The sequence below is a fragment of the Anas acuta genome, chromosome 5 (assembly GCF_963932015.1).
Source record: "Anas acuta chromosome 5, bAnaAcu1.1, whole genome shotgun sequence".
Lineage (NCBI taxonomy): Eukaryota > Metazoa > Chordata > Aves > Anseriformes > Anatidae > Anas > Anas acuta.
In genome coordinates, this window is record NC_088983.1 from 23660588 (window position 1) to 23683446 (window position 22859).

Here is a 22859-nt window from a genome sequence, read left to right on the forward strand (position 1 = left end):
TTCCAGATACAAAGGGTTGGTTTTAACTCTACCTATCCTTGAAAGGGATACAGCACAGGCACATCTGAGTAGGTCTTTGTCTTGTCCTCAGGTGTTTCCAGTCTCGCTATCTCAATCATGCCTTGACTTCTGATGAGACATCCAGAACCCTGCCACTGAACCGTCCTCGATTCCCCAGCAACTGACAAGAGGAAAGGGGTAAAGAAGAATAACTTCCATTATTAACAGGAATTGGGGGCAAATGGCTGCATTTTGGCCTCTCCTCCAACCTTGCAAATTAGGGTGCTAATATTGCTTTGATGTTATGTATTCAGGGTGAATGTATTATAAAAAGTTGTTTGTGGTTTTTATTGTTGTTGTTTTGTTTTATTTTTTATTTTGTTACAACTGCAATAGCTGGTTCTGCACCTGGGACATAAGCTCTTGCACAGACCATAGGACAGTGACGTTGTGGAGGACCTGTCCCATACACCCGACCTGCAGTCCCTAGGAGGCTCCTTGAGTCCAAATGCTTCCTCAGATAGAACCCAGAGTCCCTGCCCTGGCTTTGCTGAGCCTGCTGGCCACCATGGCTATTCAGTCAATGTCAGCTGAACCAACTCCTTCATCCTTTTGCAACATTTTAGACCTATGTAAATTCAGATTAAACAGCTCCATGCCCCTGACATCACCACAGTCCCTTAACCAAAACTGTACAGTACAAACTGACTGAAATCATTAAAACTCATCGATTCTTCTAACTGCTGCAGGAATCAGCAAGGGAATATCTTGTTTGCACTCATCCCATCAGACATGGGAAGGAGTCAGCAGAGAGAAACCCTGGGCAAGCAGCCCAGGGGGGCTGAGCCATCCAGAAAAGACACTGCTGAACTGCCCCCGCTTGGTAGCGTTAGCCCAGGAAGTACTGTTCCCAGAGGTAATAGTTTGGCCTCCTAGATTGCTGTTAGAGAAATGGATCCTCCCACTGAAAGAACAGCTTGAGAGCACAAAGCATGGGGACTACAGAAAGCAGGACACCACTTACCACCGTGCCACTGTCACCAGCAAGGCATCTCCCAACTGAGGCCTCAATTCACAAGTGCATCTATACCGAGTGTGGGTCTCTTTTTATGCCTCTTTCACAGGAGCAAAGAGTACAAAGGAGGAAGCTTGGGGACAGGCAGACACCGCTTTCCAGCCGACTCCCACTGCTTTGGTATGGCACACAGAGAGCTAAATGCATGCACGCAGTCGTCGCAGCAGTCTGGCTTTTGGGATGAAAAAATCCACACAGTGGATAAAAAAAGAAGGTGATATAAAGAGCAAAACTACACTCAGCTTTCAATCCAAATCATATTTCCCTGATAACATCTCCAAAGTGTGGGCTGTGCTCCCCAAAGACAACTACTTAATATCTTGGTTCCTCTTCTTGCCTATACACGCCTTCAGACACACATCTTCCCTGATGCCTTTCAGTGTGCTTTAGCTGGTATCCTGGGATGCCCTGGCTCAGGTTCTGAAAACTAAGAACCTATCAAGAATTCTCTTTTTTTTTGCATTTTTATTTCACACTGATGTCATCACAGATCATGTGTCATCCTCTCTTTTATTACCTGTGGCCTACACCTTGTCTCTGCTTGGACGATATAATCTCTGGACAATAGATGCTCCTATTTGAGGCCTGTAAAACATCAGGGTTAGATAGACTTCAGTGTTGAGCAGAACCTTCTAGGGACTATAGAGGGACTATAGAAAGCAAGTTTACAATGATCTTCCAGGCTACAGCAATCACTCAGAGTATCACCTTGGTCGATGGATTGCTTTGCTAAAAGAACACTCCTTACATCTAAATATAAGCACAACTTTTCCAGGAGGCCACCCAGTGACTGATCTTCACATTATCCTTGCTGAAGGAGTTTAAAGTTCTTTAGCCACCACTCACTGGACACTATGCAGATTTCTCTGCATGCTCACCATGAAAACTTCAAAATAACCCAAGTACACATCAGATAGAGTGAAGCATTTCAAAGCAGGTTATGCAAACCTGCACCTGGTAATATAATTTGAGGCCCCTTAGAGAACATTGAGATCACCAGTATATTAAAGAACACATCAGAAACTAATAGGGTGTTAAATATTTCCAACTGCAAAGAGCTTACATGGCTGGAAGGATACAGCTCCAGTAAAAGTCTGTATGCTGCATCGCAAGCCTTCAGCAAGAATTGTGATTTTCTTGTTTGCATTATTTTACAGACTGTTCAAGGCTAAAGAAAATTTAGCTTTATTATTTAAACATGAAATATCTCAGTGATACCCTCTCATAGCAAATTGGTCTTCCTCTTTAATATTTAATTTGAAGAGTGGTTCTACAACCTTTACTAGTGTGGAGGTACGTGGCAGGGCCCAGAAACTGTGACCCACAATGGAACATAGCAAAAACAGCCATATCTATAAAATCAAAGAAAAACATTCTTTGAGTATCTCCAGGTTTGGCTGGGAGCATCTGGGAGGAAGAGAAGGGGACTAAACAGAACAGACATGGAGGCCAAATAATGAAGGCCCCAAACTTGTCACTTGCATGGAGTCACGAAAAACCATCACTTGAAACAAAAGAATTCAGTAAAAGTATCACCAAGACAAAGGTGACGTGACATCCCTGACAACGAATGGATGAGACCTCTTAAACCAACTGCTAAGGTGTTTGGAGTCAGAAGGGAACTTTATGCTCCACAGACACAGTACTATATATTTATTACACATCAATTTGTATCTACCTGGAAAGAACAAGTTAGAAGCAAGGTAATCTCCCAGGCTGTGACAAAGCCAGCTTTCTATTTAGAATCTGTAACGCCACAAATAAAAGAAAGTGCACAGCATTTTCAGAACTGCCCAAGTCTTCTCACCTGCACATTCAACCCTGGTTTGTACGCATACAGTACAGATGCAAGTAATCTGATTTTTTTACTCTTTTTTTCTCCAATGACCAAGCATATGGCTACATGCAAGCAAGACCAGGAGTTAACCATTAGTATTAACAGTGTCTTGCCTCAACAGAAGTAAAACCACCTTTAATGACCTGATTCTATGAACATATAAAAGTAAGATCCTCCAGAAGAGAGGTAAGAAGCTATTAATCACACACTATACGATTCAACTAATGTTGTTCAAGGATGAGCCCTATCATGGCTGAAGCAACCTTTCTTTTTTGGAATAAGTAAGCACCTTCCTACAGTTTCCATATTTAACAGAAAACCTGTCTCAGTGCTGAGTGACCAAGGATCCTTATCAGGATGGGAATTTATATCTACTATGACATCCAAACGGATATGGCAGATAGGAGAATATGAAGATCTTTTTGCATGTGAATGCACATCTTAATTGACCAGGCGTGCTTGCAGCTTTTTCCTCTTTTTTTTCCTTCTTTTTTTCCTCTTAAATGGCAGTCATTTCTTTTCAGGCCTTCAGGACTCCAGAGCATTTAGTGTAGCCAAACTGAATAAAATCCAATTCATAATGATCTGTCATAATTCCGTGCCAGGATATGGGGAAATGGACCAAATGGTTTCCCAAAGGGAGATTTATGTTGGAAGGGGGAATGGCAGAAAACATAAACCAAGTCTAAGCTTCTGAATATTGTGTTGCATCCCCCGAGCACAAGAGGGAAATGGAAGGACAGCTTAAAAAACGGGTCCCTTTACCCTGATCCCTCTACTGCTGGCAAGGCTGGGATTTTATACAGGAAAGAAGAGAGAACTAAAAGAAGGGTCTGGAACAGAAAAGATCAGAGCTCTTATTCCCTTTGCCAACATGACAGCCCTAAGGACCCAACAAAGGAATGTATCGGCTTGTCTTCCCCTGTTAAAGATCACTTGAGCTGTGGCATTTTACTGCACCCTTCCATCCAACTGGATCACCTCCAGTGACACTTATTCTTCAATTAACAGGAGGAAGGATTTAATGCAGGAATGCCCTCATGCTGCTGCCTTGCCAGAGGTGCATGAAGTGCTCCAGGACGCCAAGAGGCCTGACAAATACACAATCTTTTGGGATAAGGGCTTTTGTACCTTTTTTTGGGTTGATGTGGAAATGCTCACCAGCAAAACAAGTCATTGCAGCATGTGAAAATGAGAACATTCTGCCCAGTGAACCAGCCTGCATTAGGCCTTCCTAGATAAAAATGCATGGTCCAATCTCAGGTTCTTTCCAAAAATCCAGGAGCAGAGAGAGTAACTGCACTTGTGTCCCTGAGAATCACTCAGCACAGCCCACCTCTGCCTTGGGTGACAACAGCATTGCCCTGGACCACCTCCCCATGAGTACACGGGGGCTGGGGAGCTGGGCTCGCCCTCCCTCTGCTGAGGGACATCAGCACCACAGCTGGGCGCACCCAGGGGCGCGGAGATCAACCTGTGCTGAAGCATCCCTCAGAGGATGAGCACGGCCTGGCTCCCCTGGACGTGGCAGGCAGGAGAATACAAAGATCTTTTGGAATTTGAATGCCTATTTAAATCAACTAGGCCTGTTTGGGGCCTTTTTTTTTTCCTTTTTTTTTTTTTTTTTAAAGGTAGTTATTTCTCTTGTCACCCTCAGGACCGGGGAATATTTCAGCATTGTCCACATGACTAGCTTTCCTCCACCCTACTTACTAAAAGTGGACAGGAAAATAAAAACATCTGTGCTCAACAGGACAGATGGATTTGTAAAATTGGGTGGGACAGGGCAAGCTGAAAGCTGGTTGTTGATATGACCGTGAATGTGAGGGAGGGCTCTAGAGACACAAAGGTGCGAAAGAATGATCAGCGTGTCCCTCGTTCCAAGACAAGTTTCTCACTCCTGTTATTTCCTCACTGGCCATCTTGTCCTTCCTTAGTGAGCACTTAGCGAGTTTCCCCGTTAACCAGCCTTAAGCCTCCCTCCCTTTCTCAGGTGGCAGCCTGCTGTAGGAGGCAGCCACCTCACCAGGCAGCAATACATGGTGGAGAGAAAATTCCTGTAAGCAGCTTCCTTGTGACTGAAGCAGCAACCTTGACCAGTCACTTCAGAGCCCCGTTACATCCATAATGATACTGTCTCCACCTTTCCCTTCCCCCCAGCATGAAAGATGAGTGGTTGTGTGGAACGAGTCCCCGAGCTGTGATGGGAATCCGTCTCGCTTGGCTGCAAAAAATATATATATCCTGGTATGGCTATGATGAATCCTTTCATTATTCATCTGCAATTGCCCTGCTACTGCTGCTGTTCCGTTCTCTCTCTCTCTCTCTTTCTTTTATAAATAAAAATGGAAACAGATTAATGACAAATGTTGACAGTGATTGCTTTTAAGCAGCCACACCTGAACGTAGGCTGTGGGAGAGGAGCAGTGGCACAGCAACATCAGAGGAATGGGAAAACCAGGAAAGACTAAGCAAGAGATGGGAAAAGATAAAGATGCTCACTCCAAGTGGGCTAGATGAGCAGTGACCGGAGCAGAGCATCTTTCTGGTGGCGATGACCTCAATTTGCTCCAACAAGCGAGCTCTGGATAACCAGAGCTATGTATCCAAAATACCTAAAATAACTAGCAGCAGCCATTGGTGCTGTTAAAGATTTCTGGAGAAATGCTTGCAGAAGCTCCACCAGATTATTGACAGGGTGAAATGGCAATGCACAGAGAGGCAGTCACACACAGCAGACCCCAGCCATGAATAAATACCTGAGAATCCTGCTCATCCCACTCCTCTCCTGGAGACCAGAGAACATCAAAGCCCTAGCTGGTGCAGCCCCTGAAGCCACTTGTGTCCTGGGAATGTGGCCTGGACAGGCACAGGCAGCCTGTGACTGGTCAGGCCACAGGCAAACAGTGACTGAGAGCATCCAACAGAGACAAATCTGGCTTCATGACACCCTTCCCTGTCCACTCCCACTGCATCAAGGAACATACCAAGTCCTTTACTCAAGTAATGCTCCAGGAAGCCGCATTAATTATTCCCAGTGAATGTTTCACTTCTTTATTGAAGAAAGGACAGGAGAGGAAGAGAAGCTGGAAAGGTGGTATCCAGGCCTTTGAGAAAGAACAACTGACTCCCTTTATTTTTACTTCTGATCTTAAAATCCTTGCAACTATTCTGAGCAGATGGGCTGCAGGTGGCAAATTGCTCTCAAGATGCTGCCTTCTTGTAACCAAACTGCATGCATCCTGGCGCACCATCTCCTGGTCCATACTTCGAGTTATCTCTACAGGCAGGTGGAAGACCTGACCTCCAAAAGGGCCAGCTGCTTGGTGTCCCACACACTGCTGCAGCATTGCAGCCATTGCATATGCCTTAGTATTTAACCCAGATATTGCCCCTCAGACCTTCTAGGTGCTGTGTACATAACCTGTGCTCAATGGAATCAATCTTCTCTCCCCCATGGGAGGGCCAGAGGTCATTCTCTTGTCCTTCACACCTATTATACTATTATCCAAACCAGCTAGGGATCTAGAGGTTATATTTGTGTTTTTCCATTCTTCTCTTTGCTTTTTATCTCTTCCTCCTCCACATGCAACTCGAGTTCGCTTATCATTGATGTATGTCTCCCTACCCCATGGTCATCTCCAGCAACTGTAGTCTCCTCCTCTAGGTCCCAAACTTCCTACCTTGAACACCACCTATCCACCCAAAGATACCATCTCTGGTAAACGAATCCTCTCCCAAACCATCTCCACAGCTAGCTCACCTTCGATTACACCCTCTAGCTGGCTCCTTATTCCCATCAAACAGTTTGGCATCGCATTTGTGCCCAGAGATGTGCATGGACACATTGCTGTTTGCTCCCTGCCAGCCTCCCACTTAAATAAAATCATTTTTATCCTTCCCTCAGAATTGCTCCTGCTCTTTCTGTGCCAAGCCACCCTCCTGTTGTCCTCAAAGCTGCTCACACTGCTCCCTGGACTTCTTTCAACAGCAGCTAATGCAAGACATTACAGCACAGGAGCCTGCGCCAACACCCAGCGCACAAACAAAGACCAGATACATGAGAGGAGGGAACACACTGTCAGCATTTAATAATGAACACTAATTGCAAACAGAGGGACGGAGTTCTCCATCCCTGTTCTCTCGGCAGCCAGAAGCCACCCGAGCCAAGCGACGTGGCCATTCACAACCCAGGACCTGCTCATTGCTGAACGGGCCCTGTTCGGCAGCTCACTGCCACCAGCCCGCTCGGTGTCTGACCGACCCACTGAACAGACAGCCCCTTGGAGCCTTCCTCATGTCCCACCAGTGCAGACAGAAATACAAGGCCCTCAGGCAACTTCACAAGCTTTCTGGACCTGCTGCAGATTTGCTCTGCAATCCTTGTGAAGTTCTAGCTTTCCTGACCCTCTGGTTTTCTTGAGAAGATTGCCACACACCTCCCAGGACACTGCGGGACATGCTGTTTGCAGGCCGCAACATCTCTGAGGCTCTACTGAAAGCGGCTGCAGAGGACAGCAGGCTTCTTTAGTAACATTCTTGTTCACCAGAAGGGCTGTTCTCATCACACACCTTCTTAGCTCAGTGAGATACCATCATTTTGCCCCATTGCCCGCTACTCCACACAGGATAAACAGGTCACCCCCCAGGAAGCGATCCACCTCAAGGGCACTTCAGATTCTCCAAAGCAGACCAAACTTCCTCCAGCCATAATCCCTTTCTTAGGCAGCATATGCAGTTGTCTCACAGGAAATATCCCATCTTACCTTTTTATGGTGTAAAAACCCAAAAGGAACACCCAAAGAGGAGCACAGTTCCTGGTGAGGCGGTTCCATGCGACTTTACAGCCCCCGCAAAGCACCTCTTGCAGCCTTAAACCATGTGGAGTTGCCATGAGCTGCTGAATCCCTTGAGAACACGGGGTAGTGGGCACAAGTCTGTGAGTGACTGCACCAAACTTAAAAGCTTGGTGCTGCCAGTTGGGTGAGTCTCCCTCCTTCACACTCTTCTTTCCCAGGCCTTTCCCCCGGAGCCCGCCCTCCTCCCAAGGCCCAGTCCTGTCCTCATGCCTTGTGTTGCCTCTGGCACTCCTCACACACATCGGTTCAGCCAGATCAACTGATTAAACCAGCAGAAAACAAGTTTTTTGTTGTTGTTGTTCTTGCTGTTTGTATTTTTGTTCCCTCCAGTTAGTCTCCTGGTTGGGGGTTGACGCAACTCAGGGGTGTCCAAGGTGTTCAAGGATATCACAACCAGGCATGGGAAGATGATGGGGTGGGAATGGGAGGAGAAGGCTTCCCCTATCAGCTGTGATGAACTGCTTACCTCACCCCATGGCATTTGCACCCTGTATTTTCAATTAAGAATATAATTACCCTAAAAGTACAGCCAACTGTGAAGACTTTGCAGGATGTATTTGGATAAGAAAGTAGCAGCAAATTGGAAGGTCAGCACTCTTCCAGGTTTCTGTATGCTGTAGGCTTTCAGCTCCCACAGGCATTCAAGATGAGTGCATTGCAGCTGAACTCACCATCCTAATCTATCCACCTGCATATTCAGTCCATACTACATGTTGCTGTAGCCCTCACTCTTCTTCTAGGTTTTTAACCTACACAGCCCTCTTCTCTCTCTCAGTATCCATCCCTCTCCTCCGGGTCTGGGCCAGTAGGTGCATAGTTATTGGTGGAGTTATTGAGGGCAGCACCAAGAGAGAGTTTCAGCTTTTGCCTTGCCTTACAAACTCTGTTACTAGTTTTGATTATGTTTGTCAAATGAACACCCTGCATTAAGCCACATGAGCTTTCAGGCTCAACAGCACCAACCAGATTTACACTCTGTGGAAAGACAGAAGACCTGAGTTCTATTGACCTTCACACCACATTGTAAAGTCCACCTTTCATTCAAGCTTAGGTTTAATGAGATGACATGAAGAGCCTAAGTAATAGGATATAGTATTCATATGGATATGAACTGTACAAGCAAAGGCCTAGTCTGGCCTCTCTTTTTCTTCCTTATCCTGCCCCTTGTGTCTCACAGCTTCACCCTTTTGCCCTTGCTCTGACTCTTTCCTGATCCTCCCATCAGGTGACAATTTGAATTTTAAAGCCATTTACACTCCAAAAGGGGCATAATCAGATTTTTATCCCATACTTTTCTGATGTGACTTTTTTATTATGACATCAAGTACTGACCCATAATAAGGATGTAAATGCCCACTTTAATGTCTATTACCCATATCTGCAGATGCATATAAAATTATAGTATCATCACATAACTACATATTAACCTCTTGAGCTCCATGACAGACAAGCTCTCCAGGGAACACTGTATTCCAATTTCCAGCAGTAGTTCAGTGACAAGCAGTAGAAGTTGTACTCATCCATACCCCAAACACTCAAGGTGCCTGCAGAATGACAGAGAACTCACATGCTGAATACACCAGGTACGGTGCTTTCAGTTCCCAGCTTTCTGTGATAAGAATTTGAGTCCTTCCCCTGAACAAGTACCACAGTTACATTTAAGTATACATACAGGTGTGATGCAGCTTACCCAAAATCAATTTGTGGGTTTCAGCAGAGCTGCATCTGAGTCACATGGCAGTGCACAGTCATCTCTTTACCCAGAGGCAGTAGCAGACAGAGCATAAGGTGTACAGCAACACTGTGTCATCTCTTATGCCTCTGAAGAACAAAACATGCGCTTTGCTCAGAAAGTACCCATCTTGCACAGGTGTAAAGGTGCAGTGTGTGAGCAAGGGATGATGTGATCCACAATGCGCATGAATCAGGATACCTCAAGTGCAGTTACCTGTCCCATCTCAGGATGGTATTTGTGGAAATTCAAGGAAATTGAGACATTTCTGATTTTTCAGTTTAATGGCATCTGCTTACATCAGGAATTGGGTGTTCATCTATGAACAGAGCCTGTGAACCACATCTGACACAAGAATCACAGAATGGCTGGGGTTGGAAGGGACTATGAAGATCATCTAACTCCAACCCCCCTGCCATGGGGAGGGATGCCACCCAATGGATCAGGTTGGCCAAGGCCCCATCCAGCCTGGCCTAGAACTCCTCCAGGAATGGGGCATCCACAGCTTCTCTCAGCAACCTGTTCCAGTGCCTCACCACCCTTACAGTGAAGAATTTCCTCATACCATCTAATCCGAATCCTCTTTTAGTTTAAGACCATTCCCCCTTGTCTTGTCGTTATCCATCCAAGTAAAGAGTCCTTCCCCATCCTTTTTGTAAGGCCCCTTTAAGAATCCTACAAAAACTTGCAGGAAGAGTTTTTGTTTGGCAATTTTTAAAGAAAAGGGTAAAAAATGAAAAAGTTGTTAATTTCTCTACAAGATTTAAACCTGAGAATCGAAGTAGAGAACGGAACAAAATGCAGGACTGGCAAAAGTTAATGCCGCTTTTCTTAATACTTTTCCCCTTTGTTTTCTGATGCAGCTCAGTCAGATAATTGATTGTGGTTCCAAAGACGGTCTCTGACCTTATGGCAGAAATATGAACAAAGACTTCTCATATTTTAACTCTCTACTAAACTGGGCACTGACAGGCAGCCTACCATTTGTTAAAAAATCAGCTGTTTTTTGCAGTGTATAGTCATTGCTTTGGAGTTTGGGGGTGAGAATCAGAAGGCAACACTTGAAGTGTCAGTGCAGGACGTATCAACAGTCACATTGCCCTGTGGTGTTCAGGTAAAAGTATATGCAGTGCAACTGCTCAAGACCAAGTTTTCACCTACCTATTGCTCTTCTTCAAGTCATAGTGGACAACCTATTTCAAAGCAGATCTTTGGTGAAACCATGCATTTGGCCTGTCCTTTGCTTTCCAATTCATTTCAAAATTAGGAGTCATAGATATTTACAGAGAGAAAACATATTTTGGGAAGCCATAATATCCTGTAAGAAAGCTCCAACACAAAGTGAATAGATACCAAAAATCCCTAGCTTAAAAATAAATTTTATGTAATAAATATATATATATATATACATACACTTATGTATGCATGATTTTATATATGTATATACACATATCTGGTTACAGATACAAATATTCAAAAGTGAATAAATGAACTGTCATCCTAATTCATCCCTCTGCACATATGCATTGCAATAACATCAAATCAAACGAGCACACAGTTTATTTTCTATGAACTCCAGCCTCATACAGAGTGACCACCAGCCCTGGAGAGATGCCTGCCTGCCACCTCTCTGATGCCTGAGAAGCAAGAGAGATACTCCAACGAGGAGCACAGTGCTCCTCACCTCATTGGCACGTTGTGGCTGGATTTCCAGAAGCTCTGAGCACTCACAGGTGCCATGGAACTTAGTAGGAAATTGATTTGAATCTACAAAAGCTTACAAATTAAGCCATTCCAAATTGCCCATTCCTTGGTACCTCATCTTGGCCCCCCACCTCCCAAGAGACAATCCCTATTTTTTTGTTTTATTCATTCTGCATTCATCTATAAAATAAGGCTGACAATCATAGCCAAATTCCTAGCACATAAATAAACCCATTAACACTCTAAGCTACTACAAGCAGGAGGCACCCCGAAGAGACTGACAAGGATTGATGGAATTGGAGCCTGGTTTGTCATGGAAGCATGAAATTTCCACTTCTTTCTTTCTTTCTTTCTTTTGTTAAATAATGCACTTTGCTTAAACGTCTAAATAAATGGAAACCCAGGAAGCGTGTGTCTTGGAGTCACGCAGCATCCCCAGCGATGTGGTCAGGAGGATGGGAAACGCCACCAGCCCCAGGGTAGCCCCATGGCAGTCCCTGCGCTGGTTGAGTGCATGGCCACAACAGCCCTACATCATCCCACGGGAATCCAAAAGGACCAGCGAGGGAGAAAAAGCACATGAAAGCTCGCCTTGGTGCTGATTTCTATAGGCAACTTTTGTGATGACACTGGACAGACAGGAAAGAAATCACAGGATTTCTTTCACTCACCACACAACGCCCAGCATCAAGAGCATCTTCACCTCTGGCTTTCTCAAAACAGGAGTGTGTGTTTCCCCAGGGAAAGGGGGAGTGAGGGGGAAATCCACACATTTGCAAACTATGTTGTGAAGCAGGATAAAGAAGACTCCTAAGGCAAGGTTGGTGAAACTTTCAGGAAGAGTTCTCCAACTAGAGCTCTTCCAATACATTGCAATTTTAAAGGTGTTCTGCAAAATCCATGGTTCATCTCCCTAATGGCAGCACCTCCTGACTAAAGTATGCTCAAGTCTGCTCTTGTTCTCATCTTTAGGTATGTCCCTGTCACTCCCCAATGGGATTGAATGAAATGAATGTCACTTAGCTTTTTGAAACTCTATATACCACTTCATACACCTTTTCATTAAAAAAAAAAAATAAGTAACTGCTGTTACTGAAAAATTTGTTGACTTTGGTAGAGAACAAATTTTGTACTCCTAGATATGAACTATCGTTTATTTAGCTGTGTGAAATCCTCCATGAGCACATAGTAAGTCTACCTGTATTCATTTGTAGTTTCAGGTGATTCTCTGAGCTGGAAAATTATAAAACGAACATGGTCTGAAAAACACCAGTAGAAGATAAAAAACACCACTTGGATGGGACCCCACAGCCAGCCTGACTACTGAAGTTACCACCTGCTTTTGCATGTAAAACTAAGGGTATGTGAAAACAAACAAAAAAGTCAGCTTAAAAAAAAAAAAAAAAATCCCAATTATCAAATGAAATGCTTCATTACAAAGAAAAAATGCAGGTAGGTGTAGTACAACATCTGACTATTTTTGACTGTTACCCACAGCTCACCATATTTGTCAAACCGGGGCACATCCTGTAAGACAATCTGTTCTTAAGAGCTCTTTTCACCTTCCTCCCAACAAAAATCAGCACATCCGACCAGAAACACTTCCCAGTTCCCAGAGGTGTGGCTTGCAGATGAGAGAGAAAAAAAAGTAACATTTCTAAAAATTGGAAAACAAAACAAATTAAAAGGACACACATAATATTGACCACTTGAAGCAGTTTCTAAAAGATCTTGATCTTTGTTTAAAAGCATTCAATCAGTTTGGGTTCTAATTTTTCACAATTTGTTTGTGGGAACAGTTAATGTAGAAGGAGCCCTACTTCCACAAGTATGTATAGCTGTCAATTTGGGGATGAAAATACATGCAAAAGGAAATTCAAAGTCCACTGCTCATTTGATCTTTGAAGCCACTGCTACCGTGGTTAAAAAAAAAAATAAAAGAATGAGGCTAATCAATCTTAAAAGGATGTTAGTGTTGGCAAAATAAATGGATATCCATTAAAATATCAATTGGAACTGACCTACTCATTTAAATGAAATCCTTTTTGGGACTGGGTAGATCTGAAGTGGTGACTTGGAAGTGAAAGACTACTTAAGAAACTCTGGAATCTTTTCAAACTCCAAACAGGGAGCATCACAATTGCCTAGAGATGACATCATGACAAACTGGGAAACAAAATCATTGGAAAAAAAAAAAAAAAAAAAAAAGGACATAAGTGAGTTACCTGAACTCCTTGACTTCAGTTTGCAGTTCAAAGGAAAAAAGCATAGTAACTTCCTACAGACCCTCAGCTAACAGCTTATATTTAAGAAAACTGTCAAGGAAGCATGCAAATTATGGACATTGCAGTCCTGTAAATCTACTTCAGTGTCACTGTACCTTCTCCTACTTTCAACCCAGTTTGTTTTGTATCAGATACAACAATTCTTTCATAAATTGATTTATTTCCAGTTTTTATAATCAGAACAGAGATTCTGCAAGACCCTTGTTCAGAGAATACATGTTTAAGACAAAATAATACAAGCAAGAATCTTATTTACATGTTACCCCCAAAACAGAGTCCTAAGAATCCAGAGTCTATTAAACAGTTAAATCTTATGACCACGTACAACATTTGTGACATGTACAATGTGGCTCGTTACAGGTTTTGAGCAGTAGACCTGTTTGTGAACTCTCTCTAGGTAAGCTGTCTGGGACAGAAGGAAGCTAGACTGAAACTGATGGCTTTGGCTAACTGTCTGGTGTCACCAGACTTGAAAGAAAACTCAAAGGCTTCAGCAGTGCCTAGGGGCTCAAGTCAGGCCAGACCAGTCTCAGCTCACGGCACTCACACACCATGCTGGACAACAACAAGAGGAGCTGGCATGAGACATTAATACTATGTCCAGGGCTTGGGATTTGATTCATAAAATAGGTTAGGTTGGAAGGGACCTTAAAGATCTAAGCAACAATTTGAACGTGGCATTATTCCTTCACTCTATCTTACATCTATTTTGGAACAAAGATAGCACGATGTATTTCAAAGCTGCACTCCACAAGGTCGCTGCTCCGTAAAGTTGTACAAAAAGTACAAAAGTTAGAGCACAGACTCCCAGAAAAGCGCTTCCTCTGGTCACAGCATCTCCTCTCAGGTGATTGCAGCACAACTGTTCCACAGGAAGAAACCTCCTGTCTTGCTCTTTTGGTGTGATAGTGAAAGCTAAAGGCCACCACCGAGACACTTCTACTGAGAGGCAGCTTTTTATGCCACAAAAGAGGAAAGATGCAACTATCCTATCAGGGTAATAACCCACCAATGCTCTTCCTTCACTTGTCTCCAATTCCAGTGCAATGTTCACACAGTTGAAGTTAAAGAACTGAGACAAAGCTGCTGAAGCTAAGCATGTACATGGTGAATGCCACCCTGAGACAGCAGCCAGTACAGCAAGAACGAGGAAGTCCTCAGCAAGGAGCATCTTCCACTGAGTGATCATGTGTCTCAGCACTGCACAATTGTATGTCATTGTACTGCTCAGAAATCAACAAGCGTGCAGAAATGATGCATTATTTCAGATGGCAGAGGTAATTTTTTCTCATCTTTGCACCTTCCCATGCAAATTTCAAGACAATTTTTTTAGTAACACCATAAAACTTCCACCACCATGGTTTTTCTCTCAGTTTGCCAAAAGACTTCCCATTTTTCAACAGATCTCTACAACGAAGAAAAAAACGCCAAGCCAGACTTCTCCGAGATTCTAAACCAGACGCAACTCTCATTTCATGTAGACAGTAAAATCGAACAAAAGTGACTGGAAAATCCTATAAAATTGACCATTCCTTGCCTTTTAGATGCCTCTGTATTTATCTCAGTGGTTTATATTTGGCTACAACACTCTTTCAAGGAAGCTGCTGCTGTCTTCAAAGCAAAGCCTGAAGATACAAAGAACCTACTGTTTCCACAGTGCTTTGTTCCATGGTTAATTTGTCCTTAATGTTCAAACCTCACACCCTATTTCTACCTTGAATTCATCTGACTGTGGCTTCCAGCTTATTTTTATGCCCATCTGCTCAAGATGTGAAAAGCTTCGTTTCCTTGTATTTCCACTTCCATTGGGGGCTTTCTACTACACAGGCAAGGCATCTCTGATCCTCTTCTGATAAAACCAAAGAGACTGAGCTCTTAAGTATTCTGAATTAAGATCCTTTAGTCCAAAATTGCGCTGTAATACAGCTAAAGAAACATGGTGCATTTCAGAATAATAATAATAATAAAAAGATTATTCTTTCTAGGAGTCTGTGCATTGAAAAGCAGCTATAAGAACTTTAGGCTGAGTCTGCTGCCTCCATACCAGCGTTATGGTAGCATTACAGCAGTGTCTGGACAGCAAGGATTAACATGACGTGTGGTTACATGAATATATGAAGGCTGAATAGCAACAGGCAAGCAAGATTTCCTGCCTCTGTAAAGAATACTTTGTGCAGACACTAGAACTGAATGCAGATGAATGTGGAATACTGGGTATTTTCATGCAGGAATGGAATTAAAAGGCTGAATGACAAGTTTTATAGTGTGAAGCTTATGAATAATGACTTACATGTGTTAATGGATTACAAGTACTTGTTGGCTGTGTATAGCTAGTTATACAAGACAAAGAAGCCTAGTTGTAAAGGAAGAATAGGGCTTCCCAAGCTTGCTGGAAAAAAGCATAACAAGAAAATGCCAGGATGATGATATCTAGGAAAAGAAAAGATGCAATTTCCTAATACGGAGGGCAATTAATAACAAAAACTAAGGAAGATGAGTTACTCCTTACTTGAAGCTTCTGAAGTCAGATTACTTGTCCTTCTAAAAATATAATTAAATCCAGTTGCAGGATACCATAGCTAAAAGGCTCACAAAAGCTTTCTCCAGCTTTGAAGAAAGTTTAAGTCTTTTTTGTTACCTGGCACCGTGGCTAAGAGAATGTAAAAGGGAGGTCTCGCTATGTAATTCCTTTGTTCTCAGGTACCCCCTAGACATGCAAACCTGGCCACTGTGAGACAGAACACGAACTAGACAGACCTTCAGCCTGACCCAGCGCAGCCTTCCTTATGCTGTTCATCCCATTCCTTCAGAGGTTACAAGGAAAAGAGGCCAGCTTTGCAAAACCCTGATCATCCTCATAATACTGGCAGCTCTGCTTTAAGACAATGAATACACTGGGTCACACACGCAGGGGTCAGCAATACTTTTTCCAATTACTTTCTGCAGATATATGTATTTTGCATCTTTCTTTCATACAAAAGAAGCTGTAACTGTCCATTTTCTACTTCTACCAATTCCTTGAGTTGGTGCAAGAATTCTCTTTCTGGGTGTGCCAGCTGGCACACTATTCTCAACACGCTACAGTCACACTAACAGCCAGGTCTGCACTTGGGAAGGAATTTTACCTGCATTAAATTTGTACACTGTACACTGAGGGTTCCCTATGTCTCCATAACACAAGTCTGTTACCTCACTGAGTGCTCCAGGAACTGGTGCCAGTTCAGTCTCACCTGCCTGTGAGTCAGTTTACTTCTTTAAACAATGAGATGCTTTGGTATAATTAAGAGGCTACGTTCTCTCTCTGTGCCAAGCTCTGTCCTTGTACTGAGTAAAAATTAATGGCTTAAGAATCTTGCCTTGCCTTCCGTAAAGCAAGTAGCCCCTTATGTTTTATACTCTAAGAAACTTTACTGCATTTTAAGGTACAAAAGCAGGATGTCTCCAATGCAAACACAAACTGGAATAGAAAGCAGTATTACAGTGAGAGCAGAATTTTGTCCTCCTTTGATATTCTCCTAAAACAGTATTACTACTATAACCAATACCCCTCCTGAAGTACATTTTCTGAACAAATGACTGGTAGCAGCCTTTACTTTTGTTTCACTGAAATTTTTCTGGTTAAAAAACTGATCCTGAAGACAACAAATCAAAGTTCTTATCCACTTTACATAATTTCTTTTCAGTTTCCTGACACATATGTTGTGTTTTTTTGTAGCATGTTCTTTCTTCAGTGCAGAGGGGGATTACAGTGTTAAAAAAGACACACAATCACTCTCACTGCTGCCCCTCCACCTATTTCCCTTCTCATCCTCTGCCCACCGAGCAGCTGTCCACAACATCCGCAAGGTAACAGCATGAGCTTCTGCAATTTGAAGGACAGCACTAACCACCTCAGTGTCATTATTCAGGAATGGTAGCAAGACACACCTCTGCACAGCACAATCATGAAGCTAATCTATCATTCGGTAGCACTACTCCCAGCCTCTTATGAGTTTCTCTCCAGCTACTGTTTTGCTGCTTTCTTTGCTCTTTACTGCACCTTATCTTAAAATCATAAAACCATTCTAATTTGCACCTCTCCAGTACCTACTAAACTGGAACTTAAGCCTCACTAGAGCTCATTGGAACTACTGGAAACGTGCAAAGAACAGCCACTTAAATGTATTCCTCCCAGCTCTTTCTCTTCCACTGAATGTGCACCTTCTTGCCACACATCCACAAAATTCTTTTTGCATAAGAGTGTCATTATGAGCTGGTCTCCATAATCTTTGAAAACTTGGGGGAAATTGCATGATGTGACAGGGGCAAGAAGGGCAGTATATTGTGCCTCTTTCTAAAAAGGCATTGAGGACCACCTGGGGAACGACAGACAAGTGAACCTTACCTCAGTCCCTCATAAGTTTATGGAGCAAGTTCTGGAAGCCATTTCCAAGCATCCAAAGGACATAAAGGTGACTAGGAACAGGCAGCCATATTTAACGAGGGAAAATCATACCTATTAATCTGACTGCCTTCTAGGATGAAATGACAGGCTCTGTGAAGGAGCGGAGGACAGTGGACGCTGCTTACATGGACCTTAGCAAGCCTCTCGTGGCAGTCTCTCATAGCATCCTCACAGCCAAATTGGGGAGCTATGGAGTGGACGCAGCCCAGTATGAGAGGTCAGTGAGAAATTGGTGAACTGTCCAGCTCAAAGAATAACGAACAGTGGTTTGAAGTGTACATGGTGGCAAGTTATGAGAAGCACGCCTCAGAAGACAATACTGGGATCGATGCTGTTCAGCATCTTCATAATGATGTGGAGAACAGAACAGAACATACTCTCAAAGAGAGAAGGAAAATATGCCATAGACAGGGGGAGCTGCTGATATGATAGAGGGCAGGGATACCATCCAAAGGGACCTTGACAGACTGAGCAGACAGAATCCTCCTGAGTTCCAACCAAGGTAGATGCAGATTCTTGTACCTGGGACAGGTTTAAGGAACCTGCCTTGGAGGAAAAGAGATGAAGCAACGAACACAGTTCATTCATTTAAGAACGCTGCAAGTATTCAAAACTGAATGAAGCTACTGGAGTATGAAGATGAATTTAGATAAACACCCTGGAGGAACAAGATGAAACATGACATATGATTCATATAGCTTGTCTGCCAGTCAGGAGAATCAAATTTGGTTGAGAGCCTGACTGACCTACAAATGGATTCCAACGTAGAAATAGGAAAGACAGGGAAGCTACAAGAATTTAGGTCTCCCAGCACTTCCAGGAAGCTGCCATAGCCAGAAGCATGATTAATCAAGACAAGGCCTGCTGTAGTTACTCTTCAGTAGCACGACAGGTACATTCAACCTTTAAAGGCAAGGAGGACCTCCTAGGAAGCTTACAACCTTAGGGCTTACTCAGATGAACAGTGCCACTGACCTCAATAGGAAAATCTGATGATAATTTATCTTTCACTGCCCCCAGAGGAAAATCATGTGAAGTCTGGTGTCCTTCCTCCCAAGAGGGAGATGAAGGCTGTCCATTCCCTAACACCTCTTGTAAAGGTTTTAAACTGTCCTGCCACCACAAAAGAAACAGTATTGCTCTGAAGAATACTTAGAATATATCTTGCTGTATCAGAATTGTTCTAAAAAAGGGGAACATAGAAGACCAGATTTTAAAACTGCAACTAAATGCTTGGTAACTGGAATGAGTCTGTTAAATAGACTCAAACCAAGAGAGGTTGTGGAAGAGCCTTCATGAGACAAATACTGAATTGCACAAATGCTCTTTCAGGGGACCACTCCCTGCAAGTTGGGTTACAAAGCTCTAAACCAAAAATTTATTTGCTGGCTGTCAGGAGAATGTGACCACCATTGCCTTCACTGTGCTCACAAGTACAAGACAGACAATTGCCTACTTTTCAGGTTTCCTTCCTCTTTATAAATTCTAGATCACAGGCCCTCCAAGTGTTTAGATTTCTTCCATTACCTCTCAAGCATCACTGAGCCAAGTGCTCCAAGTACAAAATAAGACAATCCAAGGGCTTCTTTAAAACAGGAACACTCCTCATTCCACAAAGCCTTCGCTGCTAGTCCCATAATCCAAACTGACCTCTGTACACCTTTGGCAAGGTAAAAAGGCTTTCCCTGTTCTAAATAGTTCTAAAATGTACCACTAAAAACAAAATAATATTTTGAGGGGGATTTGCATGGGCAGATCTGACAGTTTGCTTGGGCTGCGAAATATAAATCCAATTTGGATCCTTCCCCACGAATAAGTAGGTATTAGGGGATCAGACACAGGCCGTGTGTCTGTAATGTAACTGTATTTGTCAATCATGATTTAGACTGAGCTGTTCAATTTTTTGTTTTGTATACGTTATGACCATTTAACATATTAATACATAATTAAATATAAAACACTGCCTTATAGCTTTGAAATCAAATCTGTCCCTCAGCTATTTGATTTAAAAGGGAGAGGCAAACACTGTAAAACCACTAAAAACACTGCAAAAAAATGGTAAAAACAGTGCTAACTGCACTTCCACATTCAAAATGAGTTTTACAAGCTTCAGTTGCCCTGTCTGGAAGCTCCACCCAGAGAGAAAAACAAAAGTAATTGTGTTAATACAAATATGTCTTATTTTTAAAGGACTTGGGAACCCATGAGCCCTTTGACACGTGCTATACAGGTATATATCCAAAAAATTTAGCCCAAAATAAATTCCAGGCAGAGTAACTCAATAAAAGTACATGTAATGTGATCAAGAATAGATGAAAAAGAGGGGAGAAATCACTATCCGTATATTCTGCAAGAGAGAAGGTAACAGAGGACCAAGTGCAAGCATTACAAAGAGAACAGAATCTCTTCTGTGCATGCTGCAGAGTAAAGTACAATCAACAGCAGGTGGAGACACCTCCAACAGATAGAGCAGACAATGCTTTTTTGAAGGGAGTGAGAACATGAGACAGATATGGTCTGATCAGTACCAAGAAGGCTTTGAACACAAGTGACACTTTAAATCTTTTTTTGTTGTTGTTGTTCAGTTACATGGTAACTTCGATGGAAAATGTCCTGGGAAATGCAGACAGTCTCTTTTGAAGTTAAACACTGAGAAACAGAAGTTAGATATAACCTCTACCATACTTGAAGGATATTTGAGGGCCCAGGTTCCTTTCCATGACACCAGCTTCCACGTTTATGTCCAAGTGGTTCTTCCAAATCCTTATCCAGTAGGAAATTTAGGAAAGAACATGCACTACACAAAGCAAGATGAAAGACATTCAGAAGAAGGGAGAAGGAAATGGACCATGCTGTCAGTGAGCCTGGGGCAATTTCTGAATGGACAAGCACTGTATTTGCTTCACTAGAAGCAACATGGTTTGAGTTCATTCACACATGGCCTAAAAACATTCTGCTACTACAGAATTCAGGTTCCATGTTTCATCTTGTTAGCATTCCCTCCTAATTCCCCAGCCAAGAAGTCTTCCTGGCCTTGGAGAAAGCAGGGGGACTTTCACACAGAAAATGCCAAATGCAGTAAATAAGCAACATGTCCATGGGTGAATATAGACCAAGATCTGAAAATCCAAAAGATTCTGTATACAACCCAGCACATAGGAGCTGGCATCAGGGAAGGAGATGAATGCATAATAAATACAGCAATAGCAAGAACAGTTTAAAAAGTCACTGCAGTCCCAACACTGATTACCTTTTTTTAAACACAGATTCACAAACATCGTTTAGATATGCAGGGCACGCAGATCTATCTGGACAATGGCACGCATCACGTGCCGATACTGAAGATATCACTACTGCCAAACAAGATGTTTGATGAAGACATACACCAGAGTCAAACACTCCCAAAATCCAGCAAGCTTTTACAGTTGCAATGGTTTCTTTTAGCTGTATCCGGGGCTCTTCTCTGGCGGCATTTTAAAAAAGTTAGTGGAGGCAGGAATAGTGGCTTTCTCAGCTGCTGGTGTTTTCCCTGTCCACTCAGAGTTCTGGGATCTCAGGGATGTTGTTGCTGGTAGGTCTGACTCTGCAGCATCCGTGTGCACAGATAAAGTCGCTGAAATATAAAATTGCAGGAAAGGGGGAGCAGAGGAAGAGAATAGGAAAAGGAGATAAAAAAACAAGTTAAAACAAGTGATTTCATGGCAAACTCCTCATATATATTACTTATATAAGGGTGCTATTGATTGAGTTCCTGCAAGTTCTGCCCCCTCCAAATTCTTTGAAAGACAGGTTCTTGAGAGCATTAGCATTCTTGCCCTGATGATTCCCACATTTAGAATTCCAAGCTACCACTAACCAGTCCCCTTAGTCAGAGTTCCTATTGAAAATCAACAAGTCTCTGAAAACTTGACAATTTTCAGGTTGAAAAGCTCAGTTAAAGAAGAGAACATAGGTCACCATCAATACCAATGGTACCGTGAACCTCCACATACGTCCAATGTGGTAAATCAGACTATTAGAACAAGAAGCTACCTGGCTAAGCTAGGCTGGAATCCATTCCCATTTTCTCAATACAAATGCTGCTTCAAAATGGGACAGGCTATAATTAGCAGGAAGAATTTGCAAATCCACAGCTCAACCAACCAGTAACCCAAATTTCTAGAACGATTGCAAGAAAACCTAGAAATATGAGAGTTTGCTCCCATTCTCAGTATCCTGAATCACAAGCAGAACAGAGTAATGTAATAATTGTGTTTTTATTACAAGCTGCTTCTGCTGCTCTGCAGTGGATGGAGGATAAAGAGGCCGTAATAAGCCACAACTAGAGGACTGACTGCTTTGAAGTTTAAATAAAAAAATAGCATCAGTGGCTGAGCTTCCACACTCAGTAGACCTGGATCCCAACAATCTTGCTCCTGCACATCCAAAACAGTGAGTCATTTCCACACAACCACAACAACGCAGCTGATAACAGCACACACTGTGTTTTACTTGTAGCCCATTGATTTCCTCCATCTGAACATTCCAAAAAAAAAGAAAAACTAAGCAAAAGTTTAAGCTAATAATCACCACCGATATTACACCACTAGCAGCCTCCCCACTTGGGCTCTTCATCTTTGATCAAAGAAAAAAAAAAAAAAAGCAGGCTTCTTATTATGGGGTGCCATCACAGCATGGGAACAAGCAAATGCATTATCAAGAAATAAAGGGCAAAATTCACTAAATTGCCACTACTCAGACTGTTCTTTAATACGTAGTTTCAGAAGCAGTTGTTACCTTTTAGAATTTTTTGAATTACTTTATAAGTATGAATGCACGTCAAGACAGACAAAATCTATTTATGAGGATTTTTCCTCCAGACTCTCCCCTGCAGTAATAAGTGAATAAGATGTGAATTTCCACACACACTGCTACGTGTGTAGG

The 22859-nt window shown here is 42.7% G+C and overlaps 1 protein-coding gene across 11 annotated transcripts in view; it reads right to left on the reverse strand.

The window, feature by feature from the left end:
- Window positions 1-13632: 13632 nt before the first annotated feature.
- Window positions 13633-22859, reverse strand: part of GPATCH2L (G-patch domain containing 2 like) — a 38279-nt gene continuing 29052 nt past the window's right edge. For all 11 annotated transcript variants that reach the window (XM_068683158.1, XM_068683148.1, XM_068683157.1 and 8 more), the window contains one exon: window positions 13633-21549. In XM_068683158.1, the coding sequence (XP_068539259.1) occupies window positions 21474-21549 (76 nt within the window). In that variant the 3' untranslated portion in view covers window positions 13633-21473. The remainder of the gene's footprint in view (window positions 21550-22859) is intronic.